General features: G+C 37.8%; 1 protein-coding gene across 2 annotated transcripts in view; it reads right to left on the bottom strand.

The window, feature by feature from the left end:
• The window catches only part of THEMIS (thymocyte selection associated), a 71454-nt gene that overhangs the window by 3165 nt on the left and 51640 nt on the right, over positions 1–16649 (bottom strand). The window contains exon 5 of one of the 2 annotated variants that reach the window (XM_031054067.2): positions 4264–4405. In XM_031054067.2, coding sequence (XP_030909927.1) covers positions 4264–4405 — 142 coding nt within the window. Of the gene's footprint in view, positions 1–4251; positions 4406–16649 lie in introns of both variants that reach the window. The other variant, XM_005154732.2, reaches the window with a different exon arrangement.

Here is a 16649-nt window from a genome sequence, read left to right on the forward strand (position 1 = left end):
AGGTTTTATGCTGCATGAACTAACATTCAACTACATAATAACATTTAGTGTTTATTTATGCCTAATTTGCAAACAATAGCTGTGAATTATTATGTGCAATAGCAATGTGAATTAAACTTGGTAGAACCACATCCATATTTCTGCACGTTACTGAAGTGAAAATGTACAGAACTAAAGGCATATGCAGAAGCCACAGTGTTTTTATGAACAGTAACATTTTATTTGCTGTGGGTCTGGTTCTAATGCTCCTCAGCACTAATGAGAGCTAATTCCTTATGGAGTGCTACTGAAAACTATTCACTGACAGCAGAATCAGTCTCTATAGAACTAATGGACTGTTCCTTCAGCTGGCATTCATCAACTGTTACTTCAAGTGGTGATGTAACATACCTTTAAAAACTGCAAAGTGCTACAATCAAAGTATTTCATATGCACTGTAGGGTTACAATTCACGTGTGGGTAATTTTTATCTCTCACTCAAATCTACCAACCCATTGTTTGGAAAAGTTTAATCTTAAACTTAATCTCTTAAAAAATCTTACATTTCCTGGAAGATACATCTGTTGACTGCTTTCACTGTCCTTTTATATTTTAATTTTCTTCTTTCTCACTTTTTGCCTTGCTGGTTTTATTGAATTCTTAGAGACACTAATTTCCACTGTTGCACTACTGCCTCTTTTTGTAAAATAAATCCTCAGTGTATCAAAAGCTCTTGCAGATGAGAAACAGCTCCCATAAGTTTTAAACAATTGCATATTTCAAACCCAACAATACCTTCCTGCAAGAAGGTATGAGAAGGGCTGAGGGCATTGTCATGCACCTCTATAGATCCGAGGTGCTGCTCTGCTCAGAGCTCATGGAGCAGAGCCAGGCAGCACTGCTGGACATTGGGAGAGATGGCTCATGTGAAGGCCTTTTCAGTTACCCTGCAGGTAACACTGCTTTACTTTCTCCTTTGAAACCACTTCTACAGGCTTCTGCCTGGAACCTCTGCCTGTTACTGCAATTACAATCAGTCATATATAAGAAATGAATGAAATACATAAAGATTCAGACCCAATACTTTCCTTGCCCTGCTGTAGAACAAGTTACAGTTTGGTTAAGAGCAAAGTTGATTGAAAATGTTTAAATATAACTTAGTAAGGTGTACTCTGTCCTATGAAATTATGTGATCTCTGTCACATCATTTTCTTCCCTTTTTTAAACTTACCTCAGAATATGCATCAGCCAAGAGTAAATTTTGTGTTCACAGCCCAAAAAAAAAACCAGAAAAAGAGTCAAATTGCATTTTTTTAAAGATAGTTACAGGACCATAGAAGCCAAAGTATCTAATAACCTGCCCTAACCAGACTGAGATGCAATGTAGAAGCTGGATAGAGCTCTCATACACGCATACAGTAAAGGATTCCTAATTCATATTTCTTATCACTATGTGCCTAATTCCTAATTCTGAATGTTAATAAGAAATCCCTGTGACGTCATAAAAGAACAGCTTTTTTTTTCCTTTTTATTTTTTTAATTAATTTCTAACTCGATGGGTTTGGGATATTTTGTTTAATTCATTTTAATATTTGTTTTAGACCACAGATCCATAACCAAATGTGTAGCCTTAACTGATGGGACAGCAAGCTACAGCACAGGGGCAGAAATTTCTTAAACCGTCTGCATTGCCAAGTTAGTAGACATTATATGTGTATCCTAAATGGCAATCAGAAAGCCCATTTTTTATCCTTTTCTCCAATCCACTGGCTTCCTAAGTCAGAATGTATAAATATATTCCCCAAAATGTCCTGACATCAATAAACAAAGTCAACATAAACATTTTTTTATTGCAGATTGTAACAACTCCAGAAAACTTAACCATGAACAAGAATATTAGATAAGATTAGCTTTAGAAACTCCACTTAGAATAAATTTCAAGGTCATAGAAAAACTGATAGTTTTCTAAAGAGAGTTATTATCCTGCAGATATTGCTATTATTTCTAATGAATTCAAACTCTGACAAATATAAGAAAATAAGATAACTTCTTTAGTGGCCAATTCAGGTTTAATTGCAACAGAAGAAAAAGGTTCAATTTCTTAGCAACAAAGATAATAAACCCTGTATTTCTTAACATGAACTCTGTAAGGAAAGACAACAGAAGCTTTAAAGCCGAAAGAAAAAAGTGTTGCTTTGCTTTTTGGAACTGTGTGGCTTTTGATAAGAAATAGCAATTGCCTCTGGTTGTTGGGGGGGGTTTTGAGAGCACAGATTCAACATCCTTATTAGGAATCTGAAACAGGTTGGTGCTTTGAAGTGTGGCTTAACATTCATTGGTAGAAGTTTAAAGATTAGTCAGAGAATGGTGTATTTCCTCCTACTCAAAACCCACAGGAGTGTGTCTGTGTTATTAGTCTTGACATATTTTCTAATCCGTTATCTTGTGAATTAGCAGAGCAGAGTATATTCTTTGGAACAGGCAAGCTTGTTGCACGCAATAGTGGACTCCTGGGAATCCTTTGGCTGGCCTGGAAGAACTGCTATGCCATCTAATCCAATCTCCTGCATAATTCTGCAGTTATCTGTGAATTAAATCAAATAATTTTGGACTATAGTAACACACATCTCACAGAAAAAAAAAACTCATTTTGTCAGAGTACAATTCATCACTGTTCTTTCATGTAGGTTAAATCTGCCTACCTCAAACTCACACTACACTCAATTTAAGACAAACTTTGTACAGAGATATACTCCAAGGCAATTTAACAAGAACCTATTTCCTAGCCTTGCAAAAGAAGAAACATTATGATGTGCTGCTTCTTGATTTTGTATGTATGTACTGAACAAAGGTACTGAGTGTTTGTTGGAAACCCTCAGTAACAAAGGCTATTTTTTTATCTGTGAATAAGGCAGTCCTCAGCATAAACATTAAGCCTGGCCTACTTCAGTAAGGATGCTTTGGTCGCATTTTCTTCTGGTGCATGCCCCTGCTGCTTCCCTCACCCTACAGAGATTAATCCATTCAAGTGATCCAACTGATCCCTGTAGCATGGACAGTGTTTTTCAAAGCCAAGTCCCAGTGATTTGCAGGTATCTCCTTTGACACAGAAAAGTACAACATTAACCCATCTTGGAATTAATTTTTTTTCCCCTGAAGTTTAAACAGAGGATACTGTCTTCTGAAGCTGCCAATATAGAAGCTAAAATTTACCCCTACAAATTTAATCAAATCATTACGCAGTGACAAAACAGAGCCTGCAGGTACATTTTTCAAAGCCAATAAGTATCGAATTTGGGATTATCTTTCAAAGCAGCCAGATACCAAAATACCTTTCAAAAATCAGTCTGCAAACAATCAACTTCTACAGCAGTAAGGATTAGCGAATATTCAACACGCTACACTAATTCATTATAAAACCTCTTTATGTTGCATTTGGCATTGTCAATATGAGTAGTTTCAAATAGTCCTTTTTAGGAGTCTTACACGCTAAATGACAACACAATAAAGAGAAACTTTATGGGAAATTCAGTTATGATATCCGTTATCAGTTAACAAATACTGTGAGAATGAGCATTTGTGCTTTAGTCTTACAAATATTTCAGTGTTGCAATTGATGTGATATGTTCATATTTCAGATATAACCTGTGAGTCACAGATGAATTAAATCAAATTTATTTTCTATATTTACTGCAAAGTCTTTTGAATTTGTCCTCTTATCATTCAGTTTCTCAACTTCAGCACATTTCCTTCTGAAAAACTTGAAAGATAACTAGGGAAACTAACCTTCTATCAAAAATGCTTGGGAAATTAAGCAAACAGTGATGTTAGAACCAATCATCTGTCAAGAAATTTGCTCTTTTTTTCTCTTCAAAATACAAAAATGTGAAGACATCTTTATATCTTTAATGTAAATTGTCTGCTTGTCTTTAAAAGCTGTTGGAATAAGAGTTTTTAATAACAGATTATATGTAAGCATCATCCTAAAGCAAAAAGAAAGTGCATATTTTCCACATCTCTGTTCCTAAAAACTACTGAATATTGACACTGCAGAGTCAAAGAGAGTTTAATACCATCCTGCTGTTGAGAGTTTGATGAATTTGCCTTATGGCATTTATGGAGGAAGAACAGAAATGTTCACTTTTCATCTCTTTTGAATAAGCCACATATTCCAAGTGAAATCACACAAAATAGTTCTGTATGTAAATTACTTTTCAGGGCTGGGTATAAGCTTTGTTATATTAATAACTCAAATAATAAAGCTTAACTGACCTTTAATCACACTGGTTTCCACTGATGTAGCATTTCCAGTCATGTCCTTCTTATTATCATGATGCACCAAATCATTTTGACAACTAACTTGTAATTCCAAAACATCAGCAGCTTGATTTGAGCACAATTTCTTGGTGGTGTCTACACAGAAATTCTGAAATTTCATAGAAGAGCACATTGACTTTACATGTAAATTGTTACTCCAAACTGAATGTTTTCAGAGATGTGACACACAAAGAACATCCTTTGAGTTACTTCTATGAATTTTAACCACATATGTTCTGTTTGTCAAAGTCATCTGTCACATTTCACATAATGCTTGTCTTTGAGGCATGTACATCACAAAACAACATGACCAGAATACTGGCATCCTAGATGAAGGAATTACCTTTAAAACTTATCTCTAGTCTTTCTTTTTTTTGAGGGGATATATGGAGCTAGGCAAACACAAGGAGGGAGATTTATGCATCCCCTTTGGTTGATGCAGATTTCTTTCTGATTAACTATTTTTACTGTATCAATTATTCATTTAATGAGCTGTTACACATTACACCACAAATCCATATAAAGTCTGACATTTCGATTACATTTATCCAGTAGCATTCATAGTATAGAGAGTATAGTTATATGATAGGAACAGACAATTATGAGGTGATTAATTATAATGTTAATACATTACAGGAAGTGAGTTATATGGCTTTAATATTTGCACCCTTTGAAATTCAGGCTGATACATACATTTCCATAATTCTGTGTTTGTTTCGTTGGTTGCTGGTTTGGGTTTTTTAATTCTGAGGTATTTATGTCATAAATACTTTCAATCAAATACATATTTTTCATTTGTGTAAATAAGGGTCAATTAAAAGTGTCAAAAATATATCTTTAGAGAAGCTGTACAGTAGGTGGAATGTAGGTACAGTCCAATTTTAATCATTATATCAGACTGTATGCATTTTAAAAAATAATCAGGATAGATTTTCCATGTAAAATATATGTGTATTTTCCTCAGCAATGGCAAAGCCCATCCTATTCAGAGGGAGAAGGTCATGCTGATAAAATTGACAGTAGCTACACAGTAATAGCATCTGCTCTTTTCAGAATCAACCCACAGTTTGCAAAAAAAAAACCCCATGAGCCCCCATTTTATGACAAACTGCCCTTTAAGAAAAGAAAGATATCAGCTATCAACAAGAAAATCACTCATAATTGAAATAAAAATTTGTGAGAGTATATTAAGAATAACAAAAAAGTGTGAAATTTGTAAAATCTATAGACAATTTTCCTCAGTGGGTGGGTCACAATGTAACATAAGTGAAAGACCCTCATTTTTCAGTTAAAGGAATCTATGGTAGTTTCTCCATTTTCTAAAATAAACACTGCAAGCTCGACCTGCAGGAGTTGACTGAATTACAGTATTCAATGCATGTTTGCACAGAACAGGCTGTACAATGCTGGCTTGTGCTCTTCTTGATTGCAAAAGAGCCTCTGAGGTCAATCAAAGGTTTGAGCAATGATGTAATTCACAAAAAAACCTCAGCAATTTTTGCAAAAAGGAATAGGGATGAAAAATGTCAGAAGAAGTTCTTCACAGCTGAGAATTAAAATAACCCAAAGAAAAAAGGCACAGTTAAACTAGGATAATGCTCAGCTGGTGTGTTGCGGAATGGCTTCACTGAGGTTACAAGACCTTTGCCTTTCTTTCACCAGCACAGCATGGCATTTCTTTCATCTCCAGTTCTTTTCTCAATCATCAGCACACAAACATGCCTGTATGCACTACTTGTTTGTTGCTAATCTGCCCTGAGAATATGAACATATGCTTTACAGGTAGTTATCAAGAAACATCCACCTTTTGCTCAGGGAAAATACATGCTTAAATAATCATTTTTCAAAGCTGTCACTTGCCCTGTCCTCACTATAAGTCATTCCTGTTTATGACAAATTAAAGGTCTTGGAAGGCCTGGAAACATTATTCAGATTCTTCCTGTGTTCAAGTTATTAGGCATACTTATCACATAGAAAGCTTTTACTTAAAAGTTAACTTTCAGGTAACAAGGGGATCTTAATTTAAATAGTAGACATAAAAAACCTGATTCTATTTTTCTTAAATCATTAATTCTCTTATTTTCCAGTCAGCTCCTTATTTCATAGAATAAGAGAATCATAGGATTGTAGAATCATAGAATGATTTGGGTTTGAAGGGACCTTAAAGCTCCTCCAGTTCCAACCATCCTTCCATGGGCAGGGACACCTTCAACTAGACCAGGTTGCTCAAAGCCCCATCCAACCTGTCCTTGAATACTGTGAGGGATGGGGCAGCCACAGCTTCCCTGGGCAACTGGTGCCAGTGTCTCACTGCCCTCACAATGAGGATTTTTTTCCAAATCTCAGTAAGCAATATTATAAATTAGTATGTTGGGATTATTTATTTTGAATTGCCTTAACTAACTAAAAACAAGCCCTTGTATCAAAACAGAAAGATTCTCCTCATTGAGAAGAATGTAGCTGAAATTTGTGCTAATCTATCTCATTGGTTATCAGCAAAACCACACATTGTAATACAATGGTTATTGGGGGCACCTTGCAAACAAATTAAAAGATGCAGAATTCAAACATTTAAACCTAAACAGATTACAGAAGCTGAATTGTCACTTCACTGTATGCTGAAATCTGATATTACTTGAACATTCCTAATGGCATTATAGATAACAATTATGCTAGAGACCAAGAGAGGTAAGATTCTTTTTTAACCTATACAAGAGTGAACTCTTACAGCAGTCTTTCAGATACAAGGAAGGCTTAGCAGTATAGGGTTTCTGTCTACATGGAGTCATTGTTCCGCTAATTTAAAGAAGTCAGGATGTCAGCCATGGTCTTCAGTACTGTTACTGCCAGAAGAAACATTAACTAAGTTAAAAACTCATGATTTCAACTATAGTAATTTGTTATAACAGATCACCCACTAGGAAACCCCAAATCTCAGCACTTGGAAATTCCAACCAACAGCAACATGTGCATGAATTAAAAATTTTACCCCAATGGCTAAGCATTGCCCATCTCTACATTCACTTATCGCCCAGAAACAACTCAGAAGACAAAGCAGAAAGCCATAAAGGTCAGAGAGCCTAAGTTTGCCCAGTTTCTTTCAGGAAATAGGAGGTCTTACAGTGAACAGGATACAAAAAGGTGTGAAACCTAAGGTGAGAACTAAAGGGCTGGAAATGCATCACATTAGTAAGAACGGAAGTTTCAGCATCCTGCATATGTATGTGAGTGCAGAGTTTATTGAAGATGCACGAACTGAAAACGCTGCAGTAGCAAACTGAGTTTCAGAGTGAACAGTTTGAATTAGTTTCCCTTGATTACCTGAAGAACTTAAGCACTACATTCATGTGTGTGAGAGAGAGCTCTCTTCTGCAAGCAAGTTTTCCCTCCACTAGTCTGCTTCAGAAGGAATTCTTGTTCTTACCAGTGTCACTGAACAAATAGTAACACTTTGTCTATCTACAGCTCCAGTTACACAAAAACTGTTCCAAAAATGGCAATTGCCCCTGTGATTTAAGCATATGCTAGTATCCCCTTCCCACTGTTCCAAGGTGTGTTCTCCTCTGCCTGCAAAATTTTGGGCTATTAACAGTGGTCTCTCTGTGAATATTTCTTTCATTACTGGTTCTAAATGCATTTTGAAGTAATTTACATAGAATCATAGAATAGTTAGGGTTGGAAATGACCTTAAGATCACCTAGTTCCAACCCCCCTGCCATGGGCAGGGATACCTCACACTAAGCCATGTCACCCAAGGCTCTGTCCAGCCTGGCCTTGAACACCGGCAGGGATGGAGCATTCACAGCTTTGTTGTAATCACCATCATGTGGTAACAAGTTCCAGAGTCCAGTTCTGCACTGTGTAAAATTTCCTTTGAGTTTTTGTTTGTTGGTTGTTTTTTTACTGTTCTACCTTGTGATTTCATGCTGCTGTTGTAATCCTACTTTATTAATTTTCACCCTGCATTCAGGTTTTCACTCGTATTCCTCAGCACCTCTTCTTCAGGCTGAAGTGTTTCTGGTCTATTTTATCTTTCTTGTTACAGGAGCCAAACTGTAATTTATGATGCATAAGCTCCAGAAATTCCTGCTTCTTTACAAGATACAACCAAGACTATTGAAGGCAGTCCATATACCACACATACTTCAGACATCAGGATTTGGTCACAACTATTCAGCAAGCCAAGAATATAGCAAAAGAATTCTTATAATAAAAACCCCAAACCAGAATAGAACAAAACCTTTGGAGGCGCCCAATAAAACTAGTGCAACCTATTCTGAGATAGAATAGCAGAAAGAGAAGCTCTTAAATGAAGCAAGAAAGAATAAAACAAAAAAAAGCTGTTACTTCTGTTTACAAAGAAAGCACTGTAATACACGTGTTCATGATATACGTTAGTATTTTGGTTGCTTTTCTTCTTTTCTTTTTTTTTTCTTAAGGAAAGAAGGCCTCAACAGCATCTAGAGCATTTAGAGTAAAGAAGGAGAAGCAACATTTGTTTAAAATACAGAAAAATGTGGGAGTAAATATGAAACCAACAGCTGTCATAGTCTCTGAAAATGCTGTGAGAGATGTAGTGGCATAAACCAATCTGACAAAACTATGCTTTTCCAGACAGAAAGTCAAGCTGTTATATGATTACAAATTACTCTAGTGAAGAGGAGCACTCATTTGTAGGAGCAATCAGTGCTGGACATGGCACTATACCTTTGGAGTACATTTATTATGAGTCACCCGTGCTAGCAGATACAGATCATAAAATTTTTACTGCAATCTTTAAAGACAGCTTGGAGTGGCACTCTTTGCTGCTTTCAGAAACCCAAGCCAAAGCTCCAGATATATATCTTTGTTTTGGCATATACTGTGCAGGTATATTTCTCTGTAAAATGCTTAATTGCTGCATGCACCTTTCCACCAGAAAAAAAGCTCTGTATGTAGAATGAAAGCGCAATGAATGATTTTGCAGTCCAAACATATTTCACTGTTTACAGAAAAAAAAGACAAATTATCCCCACAAGCTATAAATGAAGGTTCTGTAAGAAACCCACATAGCACTGTATTCACGAGGAAGCCCCTATCAGTCTGAGTGGATCTTCATGTTTTAATATTTTGGAAAATATGAGAGGGGTAGAGAGACATATATCAGTCTAAGTGAGATAGGGTATTCATAGCTGTTGATTTATAAAGAAGGCTTCTTGAATTTCAGAGTAACTTGAATTTTCAGAGCTACCAATGCAATTTTTCTCCAACCCTCATTATAGCTACATGACTTTCTTCAGGAACAGTTTGGAACTCCGGTGAATCAGAGAAGAATCACAGGTTTTGGTTCCCATACTGTATCAATACAGAACCAAGGTAGATGCTATCACAATCAGAGCCTTAGACCATCCCAAAATGCAGATCTGAATTATTTTCTGGTTTGCAAGAACATAAACCAGAGTAACTACACCCTGGAGTAACTATTGGTCAGAGTAGGTCAGATTTACACAGTTGCTAGTCAAAATTTCACCTACTGTATGATTATAAGTAGAAATGGGAACTTCCACTTAACAGATGGGAAACACAAATTCAAATAGTGGGAACAAATGCATGGAAACTGCTGACACCCCTCAGGAAATTTGCATTATTATGGTGGGCAGTTAGGACTGATTTATTCCACTTGAAAGGAAACAATTACCGCTAGGTTATTACTCATTTGTATCCCAAGGTAGCTTTCTTGTGTGATCTACTGGCAAACCAACTTACCTTGCACATCAAGGTAATTTTTGCAAGGGCACAGTGTACCCATAGTTAAGGGTACTGACAAAGGTCTATGATTTTGTAGTAAGGAATTTCAAGTTTTCCCCATTGCACTTATTCCAGTACAAGATATCAAGCCTTCATTTTCCACAGTCCAGTGGACTGTGGAAAAGGAAAAGATCTAGTTAGAAGATGCTTCAGAAAGCCCATGGGCAATAAAGAGGATCCTCATTTAGCCTCATTAACATACAGGATGGGAGCACTTTGGAGAATTATTATTTGCCTGAAGAACTCATAAGGTTCTATAAACTACAGATGAACTATTTTTGCCAAAGAAGCGGTCAAGATTATATGGTTTCAAAGACAGGAACAAAATTACATTGGTTTGTGAGTTCTCTGCCTAATAGGGACATGAACTATCTGATGAAATTAAGTTTTTTTGATCAAGGTTCAAGCTCTTAACAGGTTTCTCTCTCACTAGATACTTTCTGTACATGCCTACAATATCACAATCCATTTGACTTTCATTATCAATAGTGTGGATTTTCCCAAGGATTAAAAAGGCGGTGGCTATGTAATAGCTAGTGAAGGCAGATGCCGCTGTAGGCTCATTCCTGTGGTTCAAACAACATACTTAAAAAGTAGTATTCTCCTGTCAGTAGGGACAGAATTAGTTAATCCTTGTTGAGAGCTTGAACAAGAATATCTGGTTGTAAAAAACAAAGCAGACCAGAAAGTCACGTTCTAGCTGTATTACTTTCTACAAAAAATAAAAGCAAATAACATGTAAAACTGAATGCACCTGGAGAAATCAGCGGCAGATGGACCAGTCTGATTTTTGCCCAACACACAGTTTATCCGGGAGCTTGAACAAATATTCGCATGATACCCTAAATGAAAAAGACTAAACAACAAAGGCAAGGAGATTCTTGCCTGCAGAGAGAGCTGCTCGGCACCAAGGGTCTTGGCTGGGTCGGCGGGCCTAGTACCACTAGATGGCTGTGTCCCCCACCTTATCAGTGGAATACGGGGTTGCAAGAGCTTACAGTCCAACGGTGCAACAATAGGTACAACCTCAGCATGCCAACTCTCCTCTGACAGAAAATTTCTCCTGCTGCTCCACTCCTTTCCCCCCCCCCCCCCCCCCCGCCATTTGAAAACACAAGCATGACAAATTCCACAGTTGTATCTGGGATGAGGTAGAAAGAAAATATTCTTGATAGGTTTTGATGATTTCCTGGAGTGGTGATGTGGTGAATTGTTAAAATCTGATAATTAATCAGGCTGAGGTTTAACAATTTGGAGGGAGTAACAAACAGGGGAAAAAAGGGATCCAGCCAACAGGATGACCTTTAAAGAGGGGCTTTTGTATGTGCACAGCAAATGCTTTTCAAGGAAACTTCATGAGGGTTTTAAGGAGGTAACTAAATACTGCTACTATTCACTGTGAGTTCCCACACTTCAGGTAAATTTTCTACAGCTGATTGAAACAAAATAAGTTGCATTATGCTATCAATAAAAGCCATGCAAGAGCGTACTGCTATTACATTCTACTAAAATCCTTTGCTTGCTCCAGAAATTCAGAGCCACAAGCTTTTTGTTCTTAATCCAACAACTTTCATGTACTCATTCACTGCTCATAGTACTCATTTAATCATTTATTGTTGAATGAGATCTTTTTCTTTTCCAAAATCTGTCCCAGAATAGTACAGAGTGTGTCTCAAGAGACTTTAAAATGAGGTTTTGCTACCAAAGGGTCTTTTATATCAATGGGTAACCAGAGCTGTCAGCCTCTTTTCCCAGACATTTTTCTCCCTCTCTGTGTGTGTACAAGCAAAAGAGAACAGAAAATTATGTTGGGCACCCTTGATTTGCCTGGGGCGAAACAATGCTGAATTAGCCAGCACAAAATCACCAGGCTTTGTGCCTTCAGCTATTAATGTTACAAATAAAAAAAAAAAAATCTTTGTTACCAATAGTTCAAATGCAAAATACAGAACTGCAAAATGCCCTCCCAGCTCCATCTCTTCCCTCTCCTGTCCCTGCTAAGAGCATAGAATGCTTGATCCCAGAATCTCAAAGCAGAAAACAGCTTTTTCATCTTTGCTGTAATGTAGATGATGTTAGCACTACATTTAGTTTTGTAGATATGTCTTTATCTTAAGGCCTGGTTTTTTTTTCTGAGTACTTAGTCTTAAACAGCACTTTCTTTATTCAATCCTCTGTGCAGTGAAACGTAGGTATTGTTTTCTGCATTTTACTTGCTGGCAAACTGAAATGTGCTCTTTTCCACATAGCTCCAAAAAGTGCGTAGGAACCAAGGAGGTGTCCGCAGCTGTCACCTTTCCATGCATCCTGACTCTTCACCACCCTGCCCTCCCTGCTAGAAGCACTGTCTGCCTTCTTTACCCATCAACTGCAGCCTTGCTTGAGAGTGCTCAGCTGCAAAAATTAGGCCTGGGCTTTCTCAGATTGGGCAATGAAACACAATTAGTCAGTAGCAACCTGTGAAAATCCTGGTTTCCATGGCACTCACGGTGTGAGAAGGCAACCATGAAAGGAAGTGAGAAGAGGACCCTGTTGTTTGATGGCGAGTCAGATCCCCTATCCCCAAGGCAGGCTTTGCTCTTCTCCTGGAATATTCACCCATGGAGCACTGAAGCTCTTGGGAGAAAAAACAGTGTACATCTGAAGATGTAAATTATTAAGATCTGCTTCTGCATTACAAATATATCTTACCTTGACAAATGGAAGTGCTTGTTTGTTCAAAGGCTATGCAATGCTGCATTTTGTGAATTCACCACTTAAGCAGAAGATGTGAAGTCTTCTCATTTATCTTTAATGGGACATTAACTGGAAATATAATTACAATGGAGAGCTAATTATCTACAGGTTTGCCAAACTGCAGATGGAATATACTCAACAGAATGGAATTTGAATGCTGAAGCTGATGCAAACATAAGTGCAGTTTTCTGTGGGGAAAATTTGAACTGAAATCAAATGAAAGAGCAAAATTTCCTGCAACTCCTGACTCAAAATCTCAAAAGAGACACCCCTGACCGCACTGTTCCCTCAGATGTCCCCCCATCAGTCCTCAGATCTATTTCTAAAAAATGAAATAATAGCCACACTGTTCCAGGTCATAATGCATGTCACTTAGTACTTCTTTGTTGTTGCTCTAAGCAGACACAAAGGAGAGTGAGGACAGAGCAAAGCAATCTGCTACCTCCAAATACATTCTCAGGCCATTACTATTTTCAGCTCAGGGGAATTTCCTGAGTTTGATGTGGTTTGTCTATTAGTAACCCTGAAATGGTCTCTCTTCCAAGTATTTGTCCAGTCCCCTTGAACTCCTGTTCCACTTCCAGCCTCATTCCGGCTGCCGTTGGTCTGAATGTATCCTGCCCCATTTCCTCTAATTGTGGCCCTGCAGAGGGGGAGGTGCTGGTGAGATTTTTAAAGTAAGTTGTTTTCAAGTTCTTACTGCTGTGCTGCCCTTCCTAGCACGAGTCTGCAAGTCCAGCTGCAGAGCTCACACTGTGCTTCCTCTTACTGCATGACAGAAAACGCTGTGCATGGCAGACAGCAGCCTCAGGAAAGCAGCAGGACATCGCATTGGTAGGAATTAAATACTTCAGACCAGATTCAGATCTCAGAAACTGGGTATAAATCTGAAGTCTGTCTCTATAGCTTGGAAGCATTATTCTGGATTTACTCAGTCATGGCTGAATTCAGCATCAGGCTTCTTTCTTGTATTTCAAAATCATCTGGTTTCCAAGCCACAGTGGGAAATGTAACAGCAGGAGTGAGAAGAAAAATGGGTTATTTTATTAGCAAAATGCATTCCTATTCTAACAGGTATTTCTGCAACATTTGGATCCCTTCAAGAATTTTGCCTTCTCACACTTGTATAGACATATAAATGTACACAGAGGTATACGTGTATAAATATTTCAGCTTGCTCACTAGAAAGTAGTCTGTTTTAGCAGAAAAGAACTATTCTGCCCCATTTTTCACTTCACTTTTTGTTTTTTATTCTCTGACATAATTTCCAAGCTCTGACACTCTGAATTCTCTCACAGCTGTGTTAAATTGCACACCGGTGGTTAGAAAACCTGGCCAAACCACAGGGGGTTTTGGCTTGTTGGCAATACTGAAAAATGTCCTGGGGAGGAGCTAGATTCTTCCTCATCAGAAAGGACATTTGCATCCTGTAACTTCTGGCAAATTGGGAATTTCCATTCACTTCAAATTACAAGTACTTGTCAAAACTATTAAAAGGGGACTTTTTTGTCTGTTTCTCTCTGTTGGAAGTTTAGAATTTGGATTTCCTCAGTTCAGTGCAGAGAACAAAAAGTAAGGTGAGGGGAGGCTTGCAAAGGCATTTGGTCCCCAGTATCAAAATGAAACTGTGCAATACAATGTGCCTACTTCTGCATCTTGTACCCTCCCTCGTGGTGAACTGGCAAGTTGAGTTCCAGTTGAAATGAAAGGCCTGGGTGAATTCCATGGTGAATATAAGGTCTGTATTTGATTATATCATTAATGTTCTCATACAGTCCTTGGGGAATACCGATCTTCAAATTTATAGGAAGGACCAAAAGATTTCAGTCTCAGTCCCTGGGGTAATCTCTCGCTTTTGCTCTCAGTGCATGGCATTATCAAAATCCACCTTGTCTCCTGGTGAGTTCCCCTGGCACTGATGATGAACCTGACAAAGCTATGGTCAAATAAAACAGATTTCAGCAACTGGTTGCCACTGCCTGTTTTACTTGTGCAGTCATGTTCCCAGTCATCCGTCTTGAGCAGGAAGGTCTCTTTGTAGCCCACCTCCCAGTGACAATGTTCTTACCACAGCTACTGTAGATTGATGTGAACAGTTCATCAAGTAAATATTGATGCTTTGCAAGAATAATTGAAAGAATCATGCTTTTACAGCACCCAACACCTGTGATTTATTTTTGTCGGACTCAGGAAAGTCTGTAATAAAATTTTTTAAGGCATTTAGATATTTAGGTAACTTTTAGACTTTAAGGAGGATTTTGTTCTCGTTCAGACAGCATGCTTGACAAATAGTTCTTTCACTGCTTGTCTCTTTCTGATACAGGACAATTTCTTTGTTATAGAACGATACATCAGCTATAATAATTGTTGGCTTCAGCTATAATAATGGTTGGCATACTTGGGTTAAAAATAGGAGAATGAGGATTTCATTAATCTCACTGAAGGTTTTTTTTTTTCACAGCTGCTCATTGAATGTAGTAGCTCAAAAGGAAAGTATGAAATTTCAGCCATGTTAAGTATGCATTTGTCTTAAAAACTAATGATACCCTGATAAAACCTCAGTTGTTCTGCCATTATGCAGATGACACTAATCATTATGCAGCCCTGAAAGCGGATGTTGCTTTTCCCCAGTTCGCATTCGTTTGTGTTCAGAATATATCTAACCTCATGAAATATTGCCTGAACCTTGCATATCATCTTAATGTACTAAACCAGACCTTTAAAACCACTTGTTTAATATTTTTTTTTCTGGAAGATTCTATCTGCAGAAGACATTATAAATAACAAGTGTCTGCATTTTCTAACAAAAAAAAATGAAGTAAATAGTTCCCACACTACATTTACAAGGCCCAAGAAGACATCAACATTGGTAGGTTTTTAAGCACTGCTGCAGCTGACCAACACATTAGAGATGCTGGCATGGATAGTCTTGCTGTGTCCCATGTCTAGGCACAGACACAGTTGTTAAATTCTGAGTTGTCAAGGCAATCACATACATCTTCAGAGGGCTTTGCCACAATGATCACAGATATACACCAGATAGATAGAAGGCTCTCTGAGCAAACAAATAATTGCTTGGTGGACAGTGCTTCAAACAAGAAAGCTTCTTTCAGTTTCCTCTGAGGACTAAGAGCTGTGTAACTCTCATGAATTTGATCACATAGGGCTGCTCTGGTTTCCTCAGTCTACTGAATTACTTTGGGAAGTTTGAAAAGATTTTATTTCTGCAGCCTGAAGTTTTATCTCATTCAGTCTTTGAACCAAGCTTAACTGTTTATTTGCTTTTCCTTTCAGAAGCCAGCCATTAAAACTATAAAGCTATCTTTTCCTGAAGCTTCATGCTCAACATTGAGATGGTCAGATGGATCTGTTTTTTCTGATGGTAGTACTTTCTTTCAGGATATGGGAATTGAGATGACCCCAAGCAAGCTCACAGGTTTTAAAAGAGAATATTATAATATGGATCTTGTGCCAATCTTGAGAGGTAAAATTTGCAGTCCCATTACCTGCACAAGAAAAAAACTTTCCAAGTCTTCCCAGCAACAAGTATTTCAAACATGCAGACTAGACCTCTCCTCAATGGTATGTGTCACAGGTCAGATTATTAGTAGAGCTTTCATGCCCCATGTTGCAGAGGAATTTGGAAGCAGAATCACAGGCAGGTCTCCCAGATCTACCAACTAAGCTCTTGTGCTTCAGTTCTAGGAGCAAAAAGGAGAACATGTCTGATCAAACTGGCAGCAGTGGCAGCAGCAGAACTTTTTCTTAGCTGAAACGACTGCTGACCTCCTCAGTTCCTTTGTCTCGTTTGCAAAATGGTGTCAGGCAGC

This window comes from Melopsittacus undulatus, chromosome 3, assembly GCF_012275295.1.
Source record: "Melopsittacus undulatus isolate bMelUnd1 chromosome 3, bMelUnd1.mat.Z, whole genome shotgun sequence".
Taxonomy (NCBI): Eukaryota; Metazoa; Chordata; class Aves; order Psittaciformes; family Psittaculidae; genus Melopsittacus; species Melopsittacus undulatus.